General features: G+C 39.7%; 1 protein-coding gene across 4 annotated transcripts in view; it reads right to left on the minus strand.

Annotated features, from left to right (window-relative positions):
• The window catches only part of ROBO1 (roundabout guidance receptor 1), a 1065915-nt gene that overhangs the window by 52064 nt on the left and 989776 nt on the right, over nucleotides 1–24075 (minus strand). For 3 of the 4 annotated variants that reach the window (XM_075593994.1, XM_075593992.1, XM_075593995.1), the window contains 3 exons: nucleotides 14156–14353; nucleotides 5839–5865; nucleotides 3624–3666 (listed from right to left, as the gene is read on the minus strand). In XM_075593994.1, the coding sequence (XP_075450109.1) occupies nucleotides 3624–3666; nucleotides 5839–5865; nucleotides 14156–14353 (268 nt within the window). The remainder of the gene's footprint in view (nucleotides 1–3623; nucleotides 3667–5838; nucleotides 5866–14155; nucleotides 14354–24075) is intronic. The other variant, XM_075593993.1, reaches the window with a different exon arrangement.

A 24075-nucleotide genomic window follows, 5' to 3' on the forward strand; every position in this document is an offset into this window, starting at 1 on the left:
TGCATAGCCAGTAAACCCACCCACAGACAGCTGTTTTGACCTTAATGAGTCTTGGCTATGCAAAAATGAAGCAAGGATAGGTATATATATATTACCAGATTGGGGTCCAGCAATAAGAGACAGCACACTGCATGTAGTCTTGAGACAAAGAGCTGTATTAAATCACAGGGCACTGCAACCCTGGTTGTCTGGTAATAAATATATATTGTTCTATTCATATGGGATCACCAACTGTTTTTGCCTGGTTAGTAGTGTGCCAACTGCCTTCTCAGTATATATATATATATATATATATATATATATATATATATATATATATATATATATATATATATATATATATACAAACAAAATAGAAAAGTATGGATATAATAATCTAACTATGAAAGAAAACTGGCAAAACGGGTGGGCCCAGTGGCTGTTATCTGCCTTCAAGTTCTATGTGAATTAAAGGAGAAATTGCTGTGCACCAAGTGTATTAAATATAGATCAATTCTAAAAGCGACAGTGATAAGTAGTGATATTTGTAAGTGAATACTAAATATAACAGTGTCTATAGTTTTAGTGCATATAGCATTTGAATATTAATGTAGTAGAGGAAAAGTGGAAAAAACACCTGTACAAATATAAACTGTGCATTAGTTCAAACAGTAATCATGACTAAAAGTGAAATCACAAAATAAAAAAGAAATAAAAGGACCAATCCTTCCCTTAAGAAGCAATCAAAGTGATGTGCAAAACCACTATAGGTCTGTTGTATACTGAAAGATGATGGCTCGGCATCACAAATCTATGGAAAATGCAAAAAAGAAAAGTGCACAACTCTCATAGTGTAGTATCTAAAAAATGTATTCGGCATAAAACCGGTGAGTATCACATGTGCAGAAAGGTCAAATCAAGCTTATCATGATTAGACCTTGTAGACGGCTTCTGCAGTGATGGTAGATAAACCACCACGTATCGGCACCTGGTCAGGTATATGGTAACAGTTGGTAAAGAAGCCCGCAGTATCTGGATACACCCGGTAAGAACCTCCAACCTCAGAATCACGATAACCTTGATTTGATGTTTTTTCTGTATGTGCACTACTCAACTTTTTTTTTTGTATTATCACGTTCTACTGTATGTGTCCTTGTATAGTCAGAAATTGAATTGTATATAGAAATGGCCAACTCTAAAAAAAAATTACAGTTAGATAGCTGGGCAACATTTCGTATGCACTGCAAAACTATTAGATACATTACAGCTCATTCCATCTCACTTTTAAATTATATTTATTAAATGGTGTTAAGACATAAGACGCCTTCTAACCAATTCAAGACAACTTCCAGCGCATGCAGTTGTTATAGAGCATCTGGAAGTCTAATATAAGCCTGAAGGATATTTCTGTCATCAGTTTTTTTCCCCCATTTTTTTGAAATGACAAATGCGAGCATATTTCAGACGTAGGAGACAAATATATTTAGCCATCTAGATTGACACTTTTAGTCGCACTTTGAAGGGAAATATGAGAACTCAATTGCAGAAGTTTGCACATTCCAGGGAGAGAGTGTCCAAATTGCAATGTTCCTCTCACTATAAGTTATATTTAAAACATTTGAATATACAAATTAGCTAACATTTTAATATTACAATTTGTTTATTTCCCAGGTATGTCAGGTGCGTTCTCAGGTATCTCTAAACATGTTGTATGGAAGAGAGTTTGGGGAGGAACGTAATTCAATAGGTACCCTATTAAATGCGAGTTTTCTCTCTCTATCATGAAAATACTAGCAAACTATAGAACAGTTATGAAACTTTGAGCGGAACACAGGCATACTGTATGTGGGCAGGTTTATACACGTCTAGACTTGAACTTGTTTTTTTTTTGCTAAATGGGTTCAATAATTTAAAATTTGTTTAACCAGTTGGGTGCCCCAAGACGTAGCCACTACATCATGAGGACCGGCACCCCAGTAGCCAGAGGATGTAGTGGCTATGTCATGCCAACAAAGTGTGTGTTTTGCACTCCACAGCCAGGATATGATGTGCAGGGGCAATTACCAAGGGGCACCAATTTGCCAAGGCGCAATGGCACCCTGGTGCCGTGAACACTTCCGGCACTCAAGGGGCTAATTACTTTTAAAATATAGGACCCAAGAGCCTGAATCTAAAAAGAATCATCACATTAGACTATACCGTATGCACTGCTGATTTTAGTGGCACTGCTGAAATTTGGGGGGAAAAAACAACGTACGTTGGACTACTATAGGCCTATTTCTTTTATCTTCACAAGCATTACAATAGAATTACTTTAATACATTTAAAAGCTATCCAACCACAGTGCATGGAGTTGTTTCCTTTTTAGGTAAAGTGCTCTCTCTAGTGGTTCAATTTCATCATGCACTTTGTAATAATATTGCGGCCCAGACCCACTAAGTTCTGTTAAGTGACGTATCGTAACATTAATCTAACATGTAACATCACATTAAGGACAATAACATAACATTACGACGTGTATTCTCCCATAAAGAGCACTGTGTAAACTATAACGGCTGTTAGTGTTATGCACATGCAAATGATATGCAAATGCAATGCAAATGATGCATTACCCTAACATTGCATATCTGCTAAAGTTTGTTAAGGTTAACGCAGGGACTTTTTGTTACACTAGTTAGGTCATACATACAGAATGCCAATACTCACATCCAAACTCTGAAAAAGGGTAACACCACAGTAAGGTATGAGTTAACATTGCATTATTTCCAGCGCAAGTTTCCTTTCCTCTTTTACTCAACATGAGTACATCTATTTCAGCATCTGCATTGGAGTAATGCTGAGACATACTTAACACCACGTTATTGGAAGATAATGCAATGTTATGCTGCAATAACATGACGTTAAGCCTGAGCTAATTAGATGTACAATGGCCGTCGTTTTTACATGCAATTAGCTTTGAGGAGCCCTATGAACCTCAGGAAACATAAAATCTGTTCTTGTTTTAGGTAACGTCACGTTAGGAGCCCCGAGCCCAGAGCTTGGTGAAACTAGTCCTAAGGGTCAGTATTGCAAGGTGTAAAATATTTTAGTGATTTAATACCCAAATGAGTATTGTAGGACATAAAGGTAACACAGCAATGTGCTATCTGCATTATTCAATTATAATTCAATAGACACAATTAAAAAAACTATTTAACAAGAAAAAATTGTAGGAATTGTTTACCCGTTCACTGTTTTCCTTACTCTTAGCTCACCCTGTCCTTATCAGGGAACACATAAAGATAAGGGGAGATGGGGAGGGGGAACTCTGTCTGCATAAGCACTTGCTGAACACACAGTGACATCACACAGTGACATCATACAGTGACATCACACAAAAGGGATAGCCAAAGAAAATCAAGTCCCTCCCAAGTCTAACTTTAAGAAAATACATTTTAAATGTTAATAATTCTCAGATACAGGTAACATTTTATACATTACCCAGAAAATACCTCTTAAAGATGGAATTAGTACACTTTGGTCCTAGGAAGTATTGCCACTTTAAACCACTCACTAAACCAGGCGCCTGCAGCACATTGTTAACTATCAAAAAGGGCTAACAGAAGAGCTGTAAAAATGTTGTTACAAAACTCAAATTTTCTCACCTGCCTGCACTGGTTACAGCTTCTCCACCTCGTTGATATGCCACTAAAAAAGAAATATGTACACAAACTGTTAGTTTAAAAATTTCCACAACATGCACAAACATTTATTTGAGTATAAGATGGATAGTTGTGATCTTTAATACACATTATTTAAAAAAAATACAAAATTGGATCCAGCCACTCACAGGACAAAATTTACAATTTACTTAAAGTATTCAGCATGTAATTGCCTCTCAGAATGTATTCCTTTATAAGCACAGAGCAGCAGTAGTGATAAATCTTCAAGATTAAGAACTAAAGCAGGAAGTATGACACCCTATTTTGATGGAGGATAGATCATCGAGATTCAACCATGTCGTTTTTAGCATAACAGATAGCTTGTTCTACCCAAGGACAGCTTTGAAAATAAACAAGAGAATATTCCTTAAATGATGACAGAGTAGTGAAAATAAAACATTCATCTAATACGGTTGGTACAGTAAATATATGTCTATATTTTTTTACCAAAGAAACTGCAGAGCTATTAAATGATTATCGTTTTGGGGACCAGGCATGCATTTAATAGTGCTGTCTTACTTATTTGATCTAAAACTGTTTATGACTTATTTACATATTGCCATTCATTTTTCTTTTTCCTCCAGCTATATACTTTAATGCAAAATGTAACACCCCATTTTTTGTGTGTAAAATAACTGATCCAAACATATATTTTCACTGTAACAATGACATAATTCGTAACGCCTTTAAATAGGTGTTTTATTGTTCTTTTGTCCTGTAAATTTTAGCAGTTCTTCATTAAATTGACTCATAATTATATTAATTCAAATTATTTCAACTATTTAAATATATATACTGCTGAATGACACTGCACGTTTCACCCGTTATTCAACCCAAAATGATCCACATTATCGCTGATGCCTAATCAGGTTTTCTACACCTGCGAGACTGTTTAGTGGAAAAACATGTAAGTAGGCATTTAATTCCAGCCCCGAGATATTTCTGTGTACACAAAGAAGCATGTATCCACAGAAGTCATTCTACACCACATCAAAAGGAAATAAGAATTGTAAAACTGCAATTATGTCTTAATAATAATTTCAAATATTTGCCATATGGAGATCACTACTGAAATGTTTCCAGGCAAACATTAACCTCTTCAGCCCCTGCAGGGTTCAAGGTTTTGTATATTTGTTGGCTTTGCTCGAATCTGAACATTTGGAAACAATATTTGAATTCAAACTGACAATCGTGATTACGATATGAGAAGAGAAAAGAGAATGTGGCTAAAAATGGTTAGTTGCTACATAGGAGTAACAGCAGTTTAGCAGCCATGTGCTCGCTCCAAGAATTTCTCCTCGGAATCATGCAGTGCATTATTGCTACTGTATATGTTAGCTTTCTAAAGGCAAATCTTGAATATTAGAAAATAGTTATTTTTAGGCATTCCATTAAGAGAAGGGGTTAAGGGGATTAGCTGCACAGAAAATGCTGATGGATTCTACAGCTATGCATTTCCTAACTAGGAATGTGTTTAAAAGAAGTCAAATTGGACTCTTTAGAAGAATTCCAAGCTGGTAGGCTGCAAAGCAGAGATAACTGCCTGCGGTGATTACAATAACAGGATTAAAACTTAAGAGGCAGTGTTAAATCTTTCACTGAGGTAAAGCCAAAGAGGAGGGCCCGCCACCAATGAAGAAGCTAAACTCTGCCACCAACACGCAGGAAAGTTTGGATATTACTTGGTTCAAATCACTTCTTTTCTTTCTTTTTTTTTTTAAGATGCAGAGATCATTTACAGAGGGACCCTAACTGAATGCAATTTGCCTGCATTTGTAAAGAACTGTACCATTTTTTTTTCAGGTAACTGCATCAACATATGATGCAACTGTGTTATTTACTTCTTTGTTGCAAGAAAACCCATGCAAGATTGATCCAAAAACTGGTAACTTTCTTAATGATAAATTACTGCTTGCATTAATGAAACCTTTATCCTCTGCTGCACAAAAGACCTGAAATGAAGCAGTGAATTTAAGGCTGCTCCAGCTCAGAAATAAAGGAGATGAGAACTGCCATGTCTTGGAACGATATTTCATTTTTTGAAGAGAGATTTTCAAAACAGCGAGACGGGGAGATATTAGCAGCATAGACATCTGATTATAAAGCACATGCTACAGTAACAAAGGAAGGGGGGGGAGATAGAAGTGCAAATATATACCTGTTGGTGTGAAGGTAAAAGACGGGACTGAAAAATCAAAATACAAAACAAAAACTGGTTATTAAGCTGAAGAAAGAAAGGGAACATATCAAGTTAGTACAAATCAAGCCAACATACAGTAAATCAAACATAAATAAGCCGCTTTGTCAATAAAATTCTAGCCACAGTCATTGTAGTCAAAATTCCTTTCGATCTACAAGGGTATAATTTCCTATGAATTCCATCCCTATTCAATATATGAATAATGGAGCTAACGCTTTACTTAAGAGTTTTCTTTGTTGCAGTTATAGATCCTTCGCTAATCAGTTATGACTGCAGCAGACCAATGCTTACAGGCCTCCTCCACTCTACACTCCCCCAACATGGTGTACTTTCGAATGACTTCTGTGCAGTGTCATGTCCGAAATATGGAGGAGAACTGTATACTCCAAGCTACAGTACGTGTGTATATCTAAAATGTCTAAATTAGGGAAATGACAAATGTAAAGAAAAATGAACCCGCTTCTAAATTCAGAAATATACATCACACAAAGCCCCTGAATTATGGTCTCTCGCCACTGTTTAATCCTTTCAGCGCCTGAAGATATATACTATTAGAAAACAAAAACAAATACTGCTTCCCCTATAAAGAGGCACATATATATGTGCATGATTTCTTCTTGAAAGTGTATGCAGATGAACATATTGTCCTCCTCCTTTGTTCATTTAATAATCCCACTTCCTTTTTAGAATTCTGTATGCCATCCTATTATAAAATACCGTCTGTTTATCACATTCAGACCAATCCTCTTTATTTCCTAACTGATTACATTGAACAGAAACAAAACCCTGGTTTTGTTTACCCAATTCATTCTCTGTCCTTGATTTGCTGCACAGCGGTCTCTATCTCAGGAATTCTATTGTGCTTTCTTTCAGCTAGGTCTTTTCACGCAGTCAATGCAATTTAGCTACATCCAAAAAGTACCACAGAGCCATTATAACAAGACTTCATAAAAATAGGTGCATTTGACAGCAGGGCTATTCAAACACGAGTGAAGAGTCTTAAACATTAATTTGAAATCACAAGGACACACCATGTTGAAAAAAAAAAGATGAAAGGTTCTTGTCATTACATTTTTTTCTTGACCCAACTAAGTAAACATTGTTTGGTTTTGAAGGAACTAAAGAATAGAAGAAAAGAGGTCACAGTAAATGAAATCACCTAGCAGCACATTACATGGCAATTTCATTCCTACGGCTTTCATTTATAACCTCATCATACAGTACCAAACACTGCAAACACATCTATATAACACAGTGTAATATATAACACTGTGCTGAGATGCATGCCAAATCTAGGGGACAATATACTTTTGGGATATTCCGGTAGAAGTTCACCCTTTTAGTCCAATTATTATGTACAAAATAGAACAATGTTTTTGCTACTGAAAATAAAATATAATTACATGAAAGTAGCACAAAGTTTGTGTGAATTTTTATAGTAAATTAAAAAAAAAACTTTTTTGTGTATTTGCATGTCTCAGACAGGTCTGCCACCCTGGCTTGCTCCATTAGCGTTTAGCAAACAGTGATTCAACTAAGGGGCGTAGATATAGCCCAGGCAGCCCGGGCAAAGCCCAGGGGTCCGCTCAGGGCCGCCGACAGGGGGGAGAGCAGAGACATTTGGTCCAGCAGTCTAGCCGACGACCACAGAAGGCAGGGCCCAATTTACCTGTCTTTACCCATTATCGCCCCAGCATACAGCGCTTCCACTGCAGCAAGGGATAAACAAGGTTGAAACATGTCTGTGAGTGGGTTTAATGGCTTTGCATCTCATCCCAGCCTCTGTCTAAAAGCTGTGTTTAAAACAGCATGCATTGGCTTGAGGATTTGCTTGTGTAATACGATCTTGAGACAAAAGGTGGCACTGAGTGCTCATTTGCATGTCATTTCCCAGAATCCCTTGCTGCAGTGGAAGCGCTGTATGCTGGGCGATAATGGGCAAAGACTGGGTTGCAGACCTGTCTAATACATGCAAATGAACATACAGTAATATTTACAGTTGCTTTATATATATATATATATATATATATATATATATATATATATATGTAGCCCTTGTCGTCGTCCCCCACCCCCCTGTAACTAAAGGAGCTACTGGTACTGCCGTTACATGTTGCTCACAGAAGGCCTGAGCCTCTGCCACAGGGAGCCTGGTGTGATAATGCGTTCTCCTCAGTGCACTGCCTCCACCTGAGAGGGGTACCAGCGTAGCGGGATAGCCCCTCACAGGAACAATGTACCCAGTAATTACACCACACAGATTACGGTATAACAGAGCCCTAGTGCCCTTCCCACAATGTCACTCCCACCCAAGTATGAGGCATAGCACTAGCCTGTGGACTGTTGGTGCACTTGTTGGTATACCTGCCCGGGGCTCCAGCACCCAGGTGTATCTGAACAATAATCAACTGTCAGACTGCTCCAACAATGCCTTCTGCCTCCGCGTGGGGTGGCCTCCAGCAGAAGTGTCCCACCATAGATAGTCTCTGAACGTAGGTGGTCTGGTCCCAGACCACAAGGTCGCAAAGCACTGCGCGACATCTTCACTCATTATCTACCCTCACTACTGACAACTACTAGGGAAAGATCCCTGACTAAGGACTTTCCCTGTAGCTACCACAAGCTGAGAGTGAAAGGGGTCTAACTGGGACTTAAAGGGGTGATCTGGCCTAGTCTGAGTGCTACTGAAACTCGACCCTACCTTCCCTTTCTGCATCCCTGCTCCGACTGCCTACCTCGCTCTCTGATCGCACCAAATGTATCAATCCTCTCCTCAGAGGATCCTAGCAGCTCTATTGGCTAACACTACCCACCTGATCAGAGCGCCCCAGGAGATCCAGTGATATGTAGTTCTCCTGCGGACCCTTCCTACAATGGCGCCGCTCTACCAAGGCCTGTGAGCATGCGCAAGCTATCGGTAACTGCCGCCGGGGGTTGGAACTTTTCTGCGCATGCGCGATCCTCTACAATGGTGGTGCCCTGCCTGGGCCCTCTTACCTCCGGGCGGCGGGAGGGGGATGGCTATCTGGACACCTCCGGTGAGGTGAGCTGTCGAGGGAGCTCCGGAGCAACGGAGCTCCCTCGACAGCTCACCTCACCGGAGGTGTCCAGATAGCCATCCCCCTCCCGCCGCCCGGAGGTAAGAGGGAGACATGGCTACATGTTATATATAAATAAATAAATATATATATATATATATATATATATATATATATATACAGTTGTGTGAAAAAGAAAGTACACCATCTTTGAATGTTATGGTTTTACATATCAGGATATAATAACAATCATCTGTTCCTTAGCAGGTCTTAAAAAGAGGTAAATACAACCTCAGATGAACAACAACACATGACATATTACACAGTGTCATGATTTATTTAACAAAAATAAAGCCAAAATGAAGAAGCTATGTGTGAAAAACTAACACACTATGGGGGTCATGCACTAAGCAGTGATAAGTGGGTTTTCTGGGTGCTATGCACAAAGCAGTGATAAGTGCTTTTAAGTGATATACATGCCTTTATAGCGTGATACTGCCTGTTGTGAGATTCACAAAGCAGTGATAACACTGCAGTATCATGCTATAATGGCATTTTTTCCCACTTAAAAGCACTTATCACCTCTTTGTGAATCTCATAGCAGACAGTATCACGCTATAAAGGCATTTATCTCACTTAAAAGACTTATCGCTGTTTTGTGAATCTCACAGCAGGCAATATCACGCTATAATGGCTTTTTATCTCACTTAAAAGCACTTATCACTGCTTAGTGCATGACCCCCTTTGAGTGCTCTTGTACTGTTTTTAATGTGCCAATGTACCTAGACCATTCACAGTAGTGGCTCATACATTTTTTTCCAAGGCAGCTGCACCGCCTCTCACAACCTTTTTGCATGCTTAATTCCAATTTAGACAAGACTCCATCTAGGTGAGCTTGTGTAAGAAGTTCCTTGTACTGGGTCTGACACCTGTGGGATCTGAACTGTGGGATCCCCTGACAAAATGGAGTATGAGGCAGTGTCACCCAGGAGCCTGCGTGCCTCAGTGTGGGCTGAGTCCGTGACTGCTAGAGCAGAGCAGTTCCATTACATTTATATTCACATATACTCAATTTTAATCTTCCCTTGTGAGTGAGCCTATTTCCTCCCTCCCTAATTCCCATAATTAACTGTGCTTTTTTACTTTTTACGCTACAGGCTGTTATCTCTCTCTCTCAGTCACAGATAATTTTAAATGGTGTATAAAGAAACTATCTATTAATATTATGTATTTTTCCCAAAAATATCTAATTGTTCAGTTTGAGTACTATATGCTAGCACTCATATTAACACTTTCAACATCAAACACAAAAAGTGAAATAAGTGAATACAGATATCCAGAGTCAACCTGGATTTAAGGGATTGCTTGGAAAAGCATTAACATACTGTAATTCTCTCTAGCACATGACAAATTACATACCAGTAAATAAATATTAGATGAGGTTTAAAAAAAAACATTTGTCTATCAATTTCAACCTATGTTACATTTAGACCATAGATACTTATTCTTATATTTGTATTTACAGTATATCGATCCAGAGGAATGCAAGCAACAACAAAAAAGGTGAAAGATAATCCAAGTATGTCTCATAAGGGGATATATTAACTCCTTGACTCCAATAATGACAATCAGATTTCTCCCTGGATCAATATCCTTGTCATCTTTACTTATTTGGTATATCCCTGTAAACCTTTCCTTTCTAAAAAGATGTCTAACTTTTTCTTTAACAATATCTATTGTATCTGCCATCACAGTCCCCATGGGTAACAAATTCCACATTTTAAATGCCCTTACTGTAAAGAACACTTTCCTTTGTTGCTGGTGAAATCTGCTTTCCTTCCAATCTCAAGGGATGACCTTGTGTCGATTGTGATGAATCCTTGGGATGAATAGTTCTTTTGAGAGTTCTGTGTATTGACCTTGAATATATTTGTATGCATAGAACTCATCATATCCAACGGTAAACCAAGAAGCCCCAATGCACATCCAATATAGAACATCATGTTGTGGCCAAAAGATTGAACTAAATGACCCATACTTATAAGAAGTAAAAACATATAGAAATGAATCAAACAATATCTCATATTGGATGTGTATTGAGGTTTCTTTGTTTACTGTTGTATATTTCAGGTCACTTTCCCAGTAGCGCTCCAGTTGGCACAATGATATTTTAATATCAATTTAGTTACATAGAAAAATCTAAATGTAGAGAATATAAACCACTCCTCTTTGGTAACGTTATAGATTGGGAAAAACGTTTTTAAAAAAAAGACAACATATTTTATAAAATCCCTATTTATTAGTGAAGACATTATGATTTTCATGTTAAGATATTATTTTAAATATTTGCTTTGATAAATGTGATTCCCTTGCAGTTCAGAATCTAAAAAATTCTATAAAAAATGTGAAAAATATCTAGAATCAATACCTGTAAATCAAAAATCCCAATTTAGCAAGGTTTTCAAGGGCACAAAATAATAGAGCCATAATCATGATACCCGAGAACCGTGCTGGGAAACCTTTATACTAAGTATTTGCGTGACTGAATCTTTCATTGGTCAATTATGTTTTAATTGTGTGTTGTTTTGTTTTTCTACATCCCACCGCTACTCCTTATAGTTACAAAGATAAATATATTTTTTTTAAATCTGAATGAATAATGAAAGAGATATTGCCAAGGAAATATTGAGAAAAACTGTTTTCTCTTAACCATTCAAGTTCAGAATAAATTGTCTAAAGAGAAAAAATACTCAGGAAACATTATGAACCAGAAGTAGCCGTTTCTGGCACTCTTGTTAAGTAAAGTCAACAGCTGGATAGTGTTTCAATCCAATCCAAATAGTGATATAATTTTTTATGAATAATTCATACACTTTAAGCCCTCAAGCTAGACGATGTCCAGAAAAGTCTAGTCATGAAAACTGTACGGATGTACCTTTTCTGATCTCAAAGGCTATTATACATGTAATGGCTGTATCGGATGTAAACATAGTAAAAAAACAAAGACTTTTCAATCCAATGTGACAGGAAAGAATTTCAACATCAAATCTTTCATCACCTGCAAAACCAATTTCTGTGTCTATCTACTGGAATGCCCATGCGGGCTACAGTATGTGGGCCGCACGGGGAGACCCCTCAAACGTCGGTTCGCAGAACACGTCTACAACATTAAGAGGGGTCTCGAGACACACAGTGTCTCAAATCATTTCAGACAGCATCATCAGCAGAGTCCTGAAGGGCTTATATGTGTAGGGATTGATAATCCAAAAAGTAGCTGGCGTGGGGGGGACAGGCTCAATACAGTCTCTAAAAAAGAAAGTTACTGGATATACACACTCAGGACCTTGACCCCCCTAGGCCTCAACATTGAGTTCGACCTTGCAGCTTTTTTAAGGGACTCTTAAGTATATTCCATTTTAGTTAATGGGATATTTTAATCCACCATTCAGGATGTGTTGATTATTCCTTATGTGTGTGTATTATGGCAATCATTGGCCATAAATGTGAGGAGTGTCATTTTATCTGTTTTTCATTTTATCTGTTTTTAATTTTATTCATTGTTAACACTGTCATTAATTAACTTTTGCCTTTTCCCAAACAACCTGAGGGCGCGCGTATGTTAATGCCCAGGGAACAACCCCGATCGTGCTGTCATTATCCCAGCTGATCCTCCCTTGGCTTGACATCACAGCTAAGTCCCACCCCCAGTAGGAGGTTCCCTCCATCTGAGTTTGTATATAGGGCATCACGAACTAAGCTCCACCATCCCCTGACGAAGTGACCACGTGTCACGAAACGCGTAGGGAGGAGGAGCTTAGTCCTTTGAGCCATCTCAGCACCCGTAGCCTGACCCCAGGGAGAGCTTCCAGCAGCACTGACGTCACACGCCGAGTCGACAGCGTGTCAGTGTGCAGGGATCCTCTCCATTGCGGCAGAAGGGTATACAAGCTGCGGACGGCAGTTTGAGCAATACGGTCCAGTATTGCACCATGTGAGTGTTTTTATCATTTAAAAGTGTTTTTAGTTTAATAAAGGTCACTTCATACTACACTATATTGTGCCTATCCTTGTCATATATCGGTGGGATTTCGCAACGAGTTAACCCCTGACGAGATTAAAGATTGTGGTCGCCTCCAGCAAGCAGTCTCCACGTGGGGTTCGTGAGAAGAGCAGAGGAGAAGGGGAGCAAGCACAGATCCTCTCAACTGTCTGCATTGGCGTCCATTATGTGAGTAGTATTCCTCTCACTCTCAGATAGGGCTCTGATTGCAGAAATACGCTGCGCAATCAAGTGTGTCTTGTATCTGTCATTCCAGACGGTGTATCCATTTACAAGGACATTATTCCATCTGAAGCATCTTTACCAAAAGACCAATTACCATCTTAAAGACCAGAGACTGCCTATAAGATCACGGTATCTTGGACTTTAGCGCTGGGGACTTTATATTGTTTGTTCATTGTATTTATCAGGTTTGGAATAACCTGTCTTTATTGTTACCTAGCCGCTTAATTCACAGTATTTTTGTTACTCACCAGTTGTTGCACTAGCAATTTTATTGTTTCAGCACATTTAGCACATACTGTTAGCACTCATTATTTTAGTGTAGGTTAGCGCTTTTGGAGGGGTTATCATTTTTGTTTTGTTCATTTGCTTTGATAAATGTGATTCCCTTGCAGTTCAGAATCTAAAAAATTCTATAAAAAATGTGAAAAATATCTAGAATCAATACCTGTAAATCAAAAATCCCAATTTAGCAAGGTTTTCAAGGGCACAAAATTATAGAGCCATAATCATGATACCCGAGAACCGTGCTGGGAAACCTTTATACTAAGTATTTGCGTGTCTGAATCTTTCATTGGTCAATTATGTTTTAATTGTGTGTTGTTTTGTTTTTCTACATCCCACCGCTACTCCTTATAGTTACAAAGATAAATATATTTTTTTTAAATCTGAATGAATAATGAAAGAGATATTGCCAAGGAAATATTGAGAAAAACTGTTTTCTCTTAACCATTCAAGTTCAGAATAAATTGTCTAAAGAGAAAAAATACTCAGGAAACATTATGAACCAGAAGTAGCCGTTTCTGGCACTCTTGTTAAGTAAAGTCAACAGCTGGATAGTGTTTCAATCCAATCCAAATAGTGATATAATTTTTTATGAATAATTCATACACTTTAAGCCCTCAAGCTAGACGATGTCCAGAAAAGTCTAGTCATGAAAACTGTACGGATGTACCTTTTCTGATTCCTGCATAAGTACTGGTAAGTCCGTTGCGTTTTTTCCGGTGACGGTACAACCAGATACTGAATACCATTAGGATTATCCAGCAAGCTGCACCAATCCCTGCAATGAATGCTGGCTGCTTTACCACATCTGAAATCTGCTGAGCAAGGCTGACTTGGTCTCCTGGAGACACTGGGTTTCCAAATGAATCTGAAAGGCAAACAAAACATATTTGATCTTCATAGTCAAACCAGCAGGAATGGTGACTTATAGAAATATTCTTCCAAAAAGAGGGCCCCATAGTTAAAGTAAAACAACATCTACAAACTGCATTTCAGGAAATAACTAAAGAGTTCCAGGTTGAATTCACTGCCTCAATACATTTTGCATGTGCTGCATTTAATATAAGGCTTTGTTGAGTGGAGTTGACTTTGTATATGGGAGAGTTGTAATAATTGATCATTGTATTAGACTTCTGTTAAGAATATAGCTCTCATATTTCTTTAGGGAAATATTCTGAAACAGAACCTGTCACGCACACAGAGAAGAATGATGCAACACCCATCCCATTTCTTTGCAACCTAAAATGTAATGATATTACCTGTAATCTGTTTACATTCTGTGCAATACATTCTTTTTCGTTTTACTGATGTCATTTATAGTTGTACTGATGCTTCCATATCAACCTCTACAAATACATACATTCGATTTTCTTAGTTTCAGAACACACACAAAAAATGAGATACTTTTCTGCACTGGTTGTTTCTATAAAGTGTATAAGCTGCTAGTAATCACAATAATCTATCTCATGGATTTGATTTTTTTATGTTTCATCATGTTGTGCCTTTAGTCTGAATGTTAGCGACAGATGAAACACATTGTGCATCCAGGCGTAACATACCTAAAGAAGCAAGCAAGGCAGTAAACCACTGCTACCAACCTTCTTTTCCGATGATAACCTTGAAGCAACAAGATAATAAAAACTATATCTTGTACAGAAAAAATATATAGTTGGAAACTAATTTGTGGCAATGGGCAGATTTGTAATGCTATTTCTTCACATATATACAAAAATGTTTATATCTATGCCTGTATATCCAATGGCTACAAGAATAGACTGGGTTTTGCTTACATCATTTGAACAATTTCCAACTCTGTGGTCCCAGTTAATGAATTTATTATCTCTAGGCGCAATATTTCAATGATAAAAAAATAAAACCAAGGTATTTACACATGTAATCCAATATATAAGATAAATGCAGTTGAATTAGCCAAGGCCTGTCTGGATAGTACATACAGTATGAGAACTGCAGCTCCTGACTTTAGGAAGTTATGTGTTAGTGAAGAAATTGTATTGTAGTTTGAGTGAAAAAATTACAAACTATTGATCTGTATTGGACATTGACTATTATTTCTTGAGAAAACCAGTCTTAAGAATCTTTGAAATGAAACACAGTAACTTTGTCCTCAAAACATAGTCTATGTTGTTGTATTTTTTACGTGTATTTGACTTCTATTTACTTTCTGTTCTTTTAACAAGAAAAGCAATCTTTAGAAACAAATGAATCTTGATTGACTGACTACACACAATAACCCTCAATCTGGGCTATCCTGAAGTATAAAACTAAGTGCTTGTAAATCTGAAACAGTTTACAACAGCTTCCATTAACCACTTAACATTTGGTGCAAGTGGTCAAACCATACATTAAAATTTAGCAACTAGCAATAAATGTATTTGCTCTCTCTCTAATGTCTAGAGGGACAAATATACTGCAGGTGCAATATACCTTCTTTTTACAAGGAGTAGTCGAGACACATTAAGAAATGCCACATTATATTACTGCTAAGAACTCTAGCTGTAAGTACTTATTATAGCAATAAAAATAGTTTGAATACTTAAATTCCATTGTTTAGCTGTGTTTAAACAAAAATAAATGTTGACAGGTTTTATGTTGATTGGGATACAATTCAGCAGAGAAACATGATAACCAATGGCACACAAAATACAAATCAACAACATTTTTGCATGACTTTGAACCAGTACACGATTACAATTCAAACTTCTAAAATAAAACTTTTTTCTTTATTGCCAAAGCTACAGTATATAGCAGCCTGCAAATGATGTGACATAGGTGGCAATCAATCAATCCACACTCAGACCAGCTAACGTTCCAGTTCGCTAGAACAGTTATCATCCCAATTACGATTGTGCAAAACATCATTCTCTAAAGCAGCAAGATACATGCAGATTCAGACATTTATAATAATAACCAAGAAAAAGACGATGCAGTTAAACAATCTAAAAAAAGAGGTAAAGAATGTTACATTAGGTAGATGCACTGCTGGCTCAGTGGTCCCAAAAGAGATTGTTTTATTCCTCTCTAAAAACACACACACACCTTTTAAATATGTATACTAGGTGTGAATGGTGAAAAGCAGGGTTGCAGACCTGTCTCAGACATGTGAATGTGCTCGCAATTAATATATATATACGTAACAGGCTGATAAGAAAGAAATTGTATATACGTAACAGGCTGATAAGAAAGAAATTGTAAGTAAAGCCATTTATTTAGCATAGAGGGTGAATGATCTACATTTTTGTTTGTGCTCTTAATTAAGGCAAATGTATTTTACTTGTGTTGCATTTGTGATGGTGCAGCCTACAAACTGTAGTCCTGTAAGTTAATTTTGCATCTTTGTACGGGACTTTTTGACGATTTTTATGTATATAGCGTTCAATCTTTTCAGCCATGAAATATCTAGGCTGAATAGCTATACTCCAAAACTATCACCTGCTATGGCCATTTGTCGAATAAAAGTTTTACTGTATGTCTGTGATCCTTAGAGCAGTTCATAGTCAAAGTTCATTAAAGCAGGCCTATTCTTCGCTGGCTAATACAGCCGGTGTATCTGCTAAGTTTACGGATTTCACGCTTATTTGTGGAAGGTTAAGTTAGGTTGGTTCAGGTTTTATGTAGACAGCCAAGTGAGGTTCCACTGAAGTGCCAGATGGGCTTAAAAGTATAAAATTTACTGTGACTAATGACTTTAAACCACCACTCTATATCTCCTTCCTTGTCTGCGCACAGCTGAGACTGAATGAGATATGAAAAACTGGAACACATTTCTAATTTTAAGACAACAGAATTTACTCCTTAAGTCCTAAGGCTTAAAATAATTTAAATCAGTTACATTTCAGGAAAAACAATACATGTGCTTAGCAAAAATTCCTTCACCGGCAACTATGAACGGGGCAGTCCCTCCATAGATAAACTAAAGACAGTTGAATGTTTAATAGATAAAATATAGATGAGTAACAACTTTTATTTTAAAAAGTGGACTAGTATTTTAAACAATGTTTTAAACGTTTAACATTTCCATGGCAAACAAAGGCTTTGCATAGTTTTAACAATCTTTATCTAATGCTTTTTGATGAAAAGACTGTTGCGCCAGTAATCAAAACCACAGAATAAAAATCCGTCAAATACTCACTTTAAGGATAATTGGAGAAGCCAATTACACTATAATGCTTAAAAAAAAATTTCTGACCTGCTACATTCGACCGTCCTTTTAAAACGTATATTGAGGCTAATGCTATATATGCTGATTCAAGTTGATGGAAGGTTTCGGCCGATTGCACTGCGATTGTCCACTAGGGAGTTTATAAAACGGGCCCCTTAATGTTAGCATATTGTAATGTTGAAGAACATTTCTCTGCAGTTGCTTGCTGGCTCCTCTTGTACTATAAAGTTTAAACTGGAAAAGCCTCTTGCTTTATGTAACTACATATATTGTTCATGCTCTGTAATAGCATATCAATGTGCTAATGATGTATGTGTATATTTATTTATTTAGCACCCACAGTGTACTTTGTGCTCTACAATAGAGACAACACAGTATAGGGAATTATAATACAATAAGTGCAACAAACAAAATCAGACAATAGGAGAGGTAATCCCTGTCCCAGTGATCTTACATTTTAAGGGAGGAGGGAGGAGGAGCGGGTATGAGCTGCATCAGGGGAAGGGTGGGGTGAGACGGTATAAGGGGATAATACGCCTTGGGGGGATATAAGGGGTAATGGGAATGGAAGAGATATGAGGAAGTAATAGGTCTGGGGGGATGTACAGTATAAGGAGGTAATGGGCCTGCAGAGTATATATATATATCCGAAGTCGAGAGCCAAAGGGGGTAGTCTGCCAAGCTGCGTCAAAACCGAGAGAATCAAAGAACAAGCACTGTGAAACACCCATACAAAAACTATGACGAGCGAGGAAGCACAGAACAGAGGGTATATAAAGCTGGAACAGCCAACCAGGAGAGGGGGCGTGCCTGGAGGAGCCCAGGGAGCTTCAGTGCATTGAATGCTGTTCTTAGAGCTCAGGTGACACTCAGCAAGAGCCAGATTGTAACCGTGCGCTGTTTGGGGGCGGAGCCTGAGTGGGGATAAGTTCAAGGGCTTTTGTGTGTGCACTGTAAGTCCGACGTGCGCATGAGAGGAAGCAACGCGAGGTGCGCACGTGCGCGCGGGGTGGCGATTCCTCACCGACGGCTGCGGCGCAGAGCGTGGAGGATGTACCTCGTGGAGCGTCCCACCATGCCGAGGGGTAAGTGATGAAGCTGAAGGGGGCTTGCGTGGGCTGTTTACATCCACTCTGCAAACCTGGGACTCACCCTACCACAGCAGATGACCACAATAGAGATTTCTCTCCCACGAATGGTTCTGTTTAAAATCCTGTAAGTGCACATTCTTATGGGTTGCTGATTTTTTAAATAAATGTACCTTATTTTTTACTCAGTTACGTGCTATGGAGCTTGCGCTTTTGTTTGTTTTTTGTTCATATATATATATATATATATATATATATATATATATATATATATATATAATATATATATATAAGCTCAAAAATGAGTAGAAAATACCGTTCTGTGGCTAACGCTTTTATTTGTGCGAGCTTTCGAGATACAGCGATCTCTTCTTCCGGTGGTATTAAAATGGATAAAGCAAGAGAGGTTTTTACTTTAAAACAGTGCATCCTGGAATGTATCTGTGACTGAATCCTATCCCTCCCCCCTGTGCAGTACTTCCACTGCAGCAAGGGATTCTGGGAAATTATATGCAAATGAGCATACAGTGCCACTTATTGCTTCAAAACCATTTTTAACATGGTTCCCTATAGGCTTAAGCTTGCTGCATGGTCACAGCTTAGAGCACAGCCAGGGTTAAGATGTATAGCCAGTAAACCCACCCACAGACAGCCATTTCGACATTAATGGGTCTCATCAGTGTGGGGTTTGTTACACTGGCTATGCAAAAATGAAGCAATGAGGATGGTTTTACCATACTTAGTTAAGTTATGGTGGGTAAAAAAAGTGAAAAAAAACCTCCACAGCAAAGCATATAGCAAATTGAAATATTACTGTATACTCATTTGCATGTCTTAGACAGGTCTGCAACCCTGCCTTTAACCATTATCACCCAGCACACAGCACTTCCACTGCAGCAAGGGATTCTGGGAAATGACATGCAAACGAGCACACAGTGCCACTTTTTGCTTCAAACCCATTTTTAACATGGTTCCCTATAGGTTTAAGCTTGCTGCATGTCACAGCTTAGAGCACAGCCAGGGTTAAGATGCATAGCCTGAAAACCCACCCACCGACAGCAGTTTCGACCTTAATGGGTCTCATCAGTGCGGGGTTGGTTACACTGGCTATGCAAAAATGAAGCAAAGAGGATGGGTTTTACCATACTTAGTTAAGTTATGGTGGGTAAAAAAAGTGACAAAAACCCTCCACAGCAAAGCATATAGCAAATGGAAATATTACTGTATACTCATTTGCATGTCTTATACATATAAATGGAAGCTTCCAGCCCTGCTGCACACAGCCCCAGAGTTGGCGTGGTTGTTAGCCGATCTGGTTTGGAGAAACTGACTACCCAGGACTTCTGTAATTTCGAGTTTCAACACCATCCATGAGGCCTGATTCATTGGGAAACGAGCTGGCAGCGTCTGTTACATCTCATGCTGCAGGAGATCTTGCCGTGCTGATCCCGTGGTGGTGATATACATTACTAACATGCCTGATATTCTTTTTTTTGTTTGTGAGTGAGCCTGTTTCCCTCTCTTCATTATTTTATTAAATATTCTGTACGTTTTTATGCTATGGGTTGTGTGCTTTCTTCTTTTGTGTATTAGATTTCTGTGGAACTGGTTCTCCTGCTGAAAGCTGCCCTACACCCATTCAAGCGACAACATTTGACTGGACATTCTTACACTGGCGACACACTTTATTCGAGCTCGGCTAGTCCCACGAATTCGGGTATACTCGGGTGTATTGAGGTTTGTGACTGTTTTCTGCCCGAGTGCATTGCGTTATTTTCCAGGCAGGGATTGAAGCATTTTATTCCCGCTGGCTGCAATACTGCACAGTATATATATATATATATATATATATATATACTGCATTACAATTCATGAATTTATGCCATCTGGTAGACACGCGAAGCATTGCAGCCTATTAAATCCTAATCATTATCATTTAACAGATCAGCCGCCCGTCAGCCAGGCATGAACCATGGCTGGGAAGGCAAACGCAACGGGGCTTGTCTGAGGTGAGGAGCGGCGCATTCCAGGTATCTGCCAGGTACATACTGGGTATTTACTCGAATAAAGTGTGTCGCAGCAGTATGAGTGGATTAGTATTACCTTTTTATTTATCATTGTATTGCTTTATATGTTTTATTTTATATTGATATTATTTCTATAATTCTTTGTTTTTCTATTTACATCAATTACTCATCATTTGGCGCTACTAATCATCTATATATATATATATATATATATATATATATATATATATATATATATATATATATATATATATATATATATGTGTGTGTAGAGCTTCAAGAGAAAGATTTTAAGAGAAAGTTTTGATAAATGGTTGCATGAATTCACAAAATAGCTTAATTTCAATATTAATATCTTTCTATAAGGAAGCTGCAGCCCTCTTGTGGTTATTCACAGAATTCATCAGATAAACATTTGCACGTTATTAATATTTTGTAATTTAAATAGTGATGGGCGAAATAGTCCAAATATGAATTGTGTCGATATCCAAAAGCAGATTGGACAGTAACAAATTTGCATCTGAATTCGCCATTGGATTCCTTCAGTGCATTTTTAGTGAATCAACTATTGGATTCTATATTTAATCTAATTGTGGATTTTATAAAAATTTAATCTGCATGCATCTGCTAAGCCTCTCCTACTTCCTTTTTGTGAAGGTTAAACAGCAAGAGTAGCAGTAGATTTTTCTGGTATGAGCTGAAATACCTGAGTCTACAGTTCAGTTCAGTCAATACGGTGGAAGTGACAGCAGTATCTATGCCACCATGGACATTGGCAAGTTAGTTAGTAAGTCACTCGGCTTACCATTCAAATTAATACTCATCATTGCTGACTGCAGTAGTGTTACGCCGGAGTAGCCCGCAGACCAGACCTTTCCCTAGAACTGAGGTGGCAGGTATGAATACACACACCGACAGAGCGAGGAACGTGTCCGGGTTGTGGTATTAGATGGTGCCAGGCCAGATGGGGTGTATTGCGTGAATACTTGCCGGTACAATTTTCCCAGAAGAATGATCATTGCCGTTGCCGAGATCAGGGGTAGGAGACGTATGGAAGGATCAAGATGAGTGCCGTGGTCGAAGGGAGACAGAAGGTACATAAACAGGAACAATCCGAAATCGAGAGCCAAAGGGGGTAGTCTGCCAAGCCGCGTCAAAACCGAGAGAATCAAAGAACAAGCACTGTGAAACACCCATACAAAAACTATGACGAGCGAGGAAGCACAGAACAGAGAGGGTATATAAAGCTGGAACAGCCAACCAAGAGAGGGGGCATGCCTGGAGGAGCCCAGGGAGCTTCAGTGCATTGGATGCTGTTCTTAGAGCTCAGGTGACACTCAGTAAGAGCCAGATTGTAACTGTGCGGTGTTTGGGGGCGGAGCCTGAGTGGGGATAAGTTCAAGGGCTTTTGTGTGTGCACTGTAAGTCCGACGTGCGCATGAGAGGAAGCAACCTCGGTTTCCAGGTGATGGGGGTAGGTGAGACCCAGTCAATTGGAGGGTTGTTCTTCTGCAACCAAGGTAGGCCGAGGGTTAACGGCGTACCTGGGGCCTGGATGGCGTCAAGTACCAGGGTCTCGCTGTGGGAGTAGGTAGATAGGAGGAGAGGTACGGTCTGTAGCGAGATAAAGGCTGGAGACAGCGAACGTCCGTCAATCCCAACCAAGGCAATACGTTGGGCCTTCTTCACCAAAGGTATCAAGTTCTGTTTGGCGAAATCGAGGTCTACAAAGTTTCCTCCAGCACCGGAGTCGATAAAGGCAGCAGTAGATGTGCGAAACTCAGCGCCTGCGAGAGAAATAGGAATCGTAAGTTTCTTAGGCAGTGCCTCCTTGGGGAGGGGACAAGAAGAGATAACACCCAGTGAGAGCCCCTTCATACTCACTGAGTGTTCCCATTTCCCGGACACAAAGGGCATGCACGTACCAGATGTTCAGGGGATCCACAGTAGAAACAGAGTCCGCCGGCGTAGCGGTGTTGTCGTAGTGGATTCCAGATCTGTTGCATCCCTAATTGCATTGGCTCGGGAGGCTCCAGTGCCAGCTGCTGCGAAGGAGGTGGTCTAGGAACCAGAGGACAGTTGGGGAAGGATGCTTGGAAGGTTAGTGGCCAGGCATGCTGACGCTCCGAGCGTCGTACCTGGATGTGTTGATCAATGCGTACGGCCAAGTCGATGAGCGCCTCCAATTGGTCTGGCCTGGGTTGCCGAGCAAGATTGTCCTTGATGGACTCCGAGAGACCTTGCCAGAAGACGGAGACGAGCAGCTCTTGTCCCCAGTTCGTCTCGGCGGCGAGCATGCAAAATTCCACTGCACACTGTGTCACCGATCTTCGCCCCTGAGTTATCTGGAGGAGGAAAACAGACGCCATCTCCCGGCGTGCAGGGGAATCAAAGACTTGTCGGAACTCACCCTTGAAGGCTAGGTAGTCTTGTGTCAGGTCCGGGTGCAACTCCGAGACTGGCGAGGCCCATGCCAGCACGCTGCCCGTCAGTAGGTTGTACACGTAGGCTACCTTCTTCCGGCCGGTGTCATACTGAAGGGGTGCCATTTCAAATTGAACCTCGCCCTGGTTAAGGAAACCTCTGCACTCCTGGGGGTTGCCGGCGTACGGCTTGGGAGGCGGTATCTTCACGTCCTGAGTGCTGGGTCTGACTGGTTCTGCAGCCTGTGGAGGAGAAAGAGGAACAGGTGCTTCCGGTACCAGAGCCGAAAATTTGGCCATTTGGCGTGTTAGGGCCACAATCTGATCGGCCATGGCCTGGTTTTGCTGTATCAGAGTAGAGATTGCTTGCCTCAGTTCGGGCTGGTCTGCATCTTGTGGGCTCGTCATAATGTTACGCCGGAGTAGCCCGCAGACCAGACCTTTCCCTAGAACTGAGGTGGCAGGTATGAATACACACACCGACAGAGCGAGGGACGTGTCTGGGTTGTGGTATTAGATGGTGCCAGGCCAGATGGGGTGTATACTTGCCGGTACCGTTTTCCCAGAAGAATGGTCGTTGCCATAGCCGAGATCAGGGGTAGGAGACGTATGGAAGGATCGAGATGAGTGCCGTGGTCGAAGAGAGCCAGAAGGTACGTAAACAGGAACAATCCGAAGTCGAGAGCCAAAGGGGGTAGTCTGCCAAGCCGCGTCAAAACCGAGAGAATCAAAGAACAAGAACTGTGAAACACCCATACAAAAACTATGACGAGCGAGGAAGCACAGAACAGAGAGGGTATATAAAGCTGGAACAGTCAACCAGGAGAGGGAGCGTGCCTGGAGGAGCCCAGGGAGCTTCAGTGCATTGGATG

This window comes from Ascaphus truei, chromosome 3, assembly GCF_040206685.1.
Source record: "Ascaphus truei isolate aAscTru1 chromosome 3, aAscTru1.hap1, whole genome shotgun sequence".
Classification (NCBI taxonomy): domain Eukaryota; kingdom Metazoa; phylum Chordata; class Amphibia; order Anura; family Ascaphidae; genus Ascaphus; species Ascaphus truei.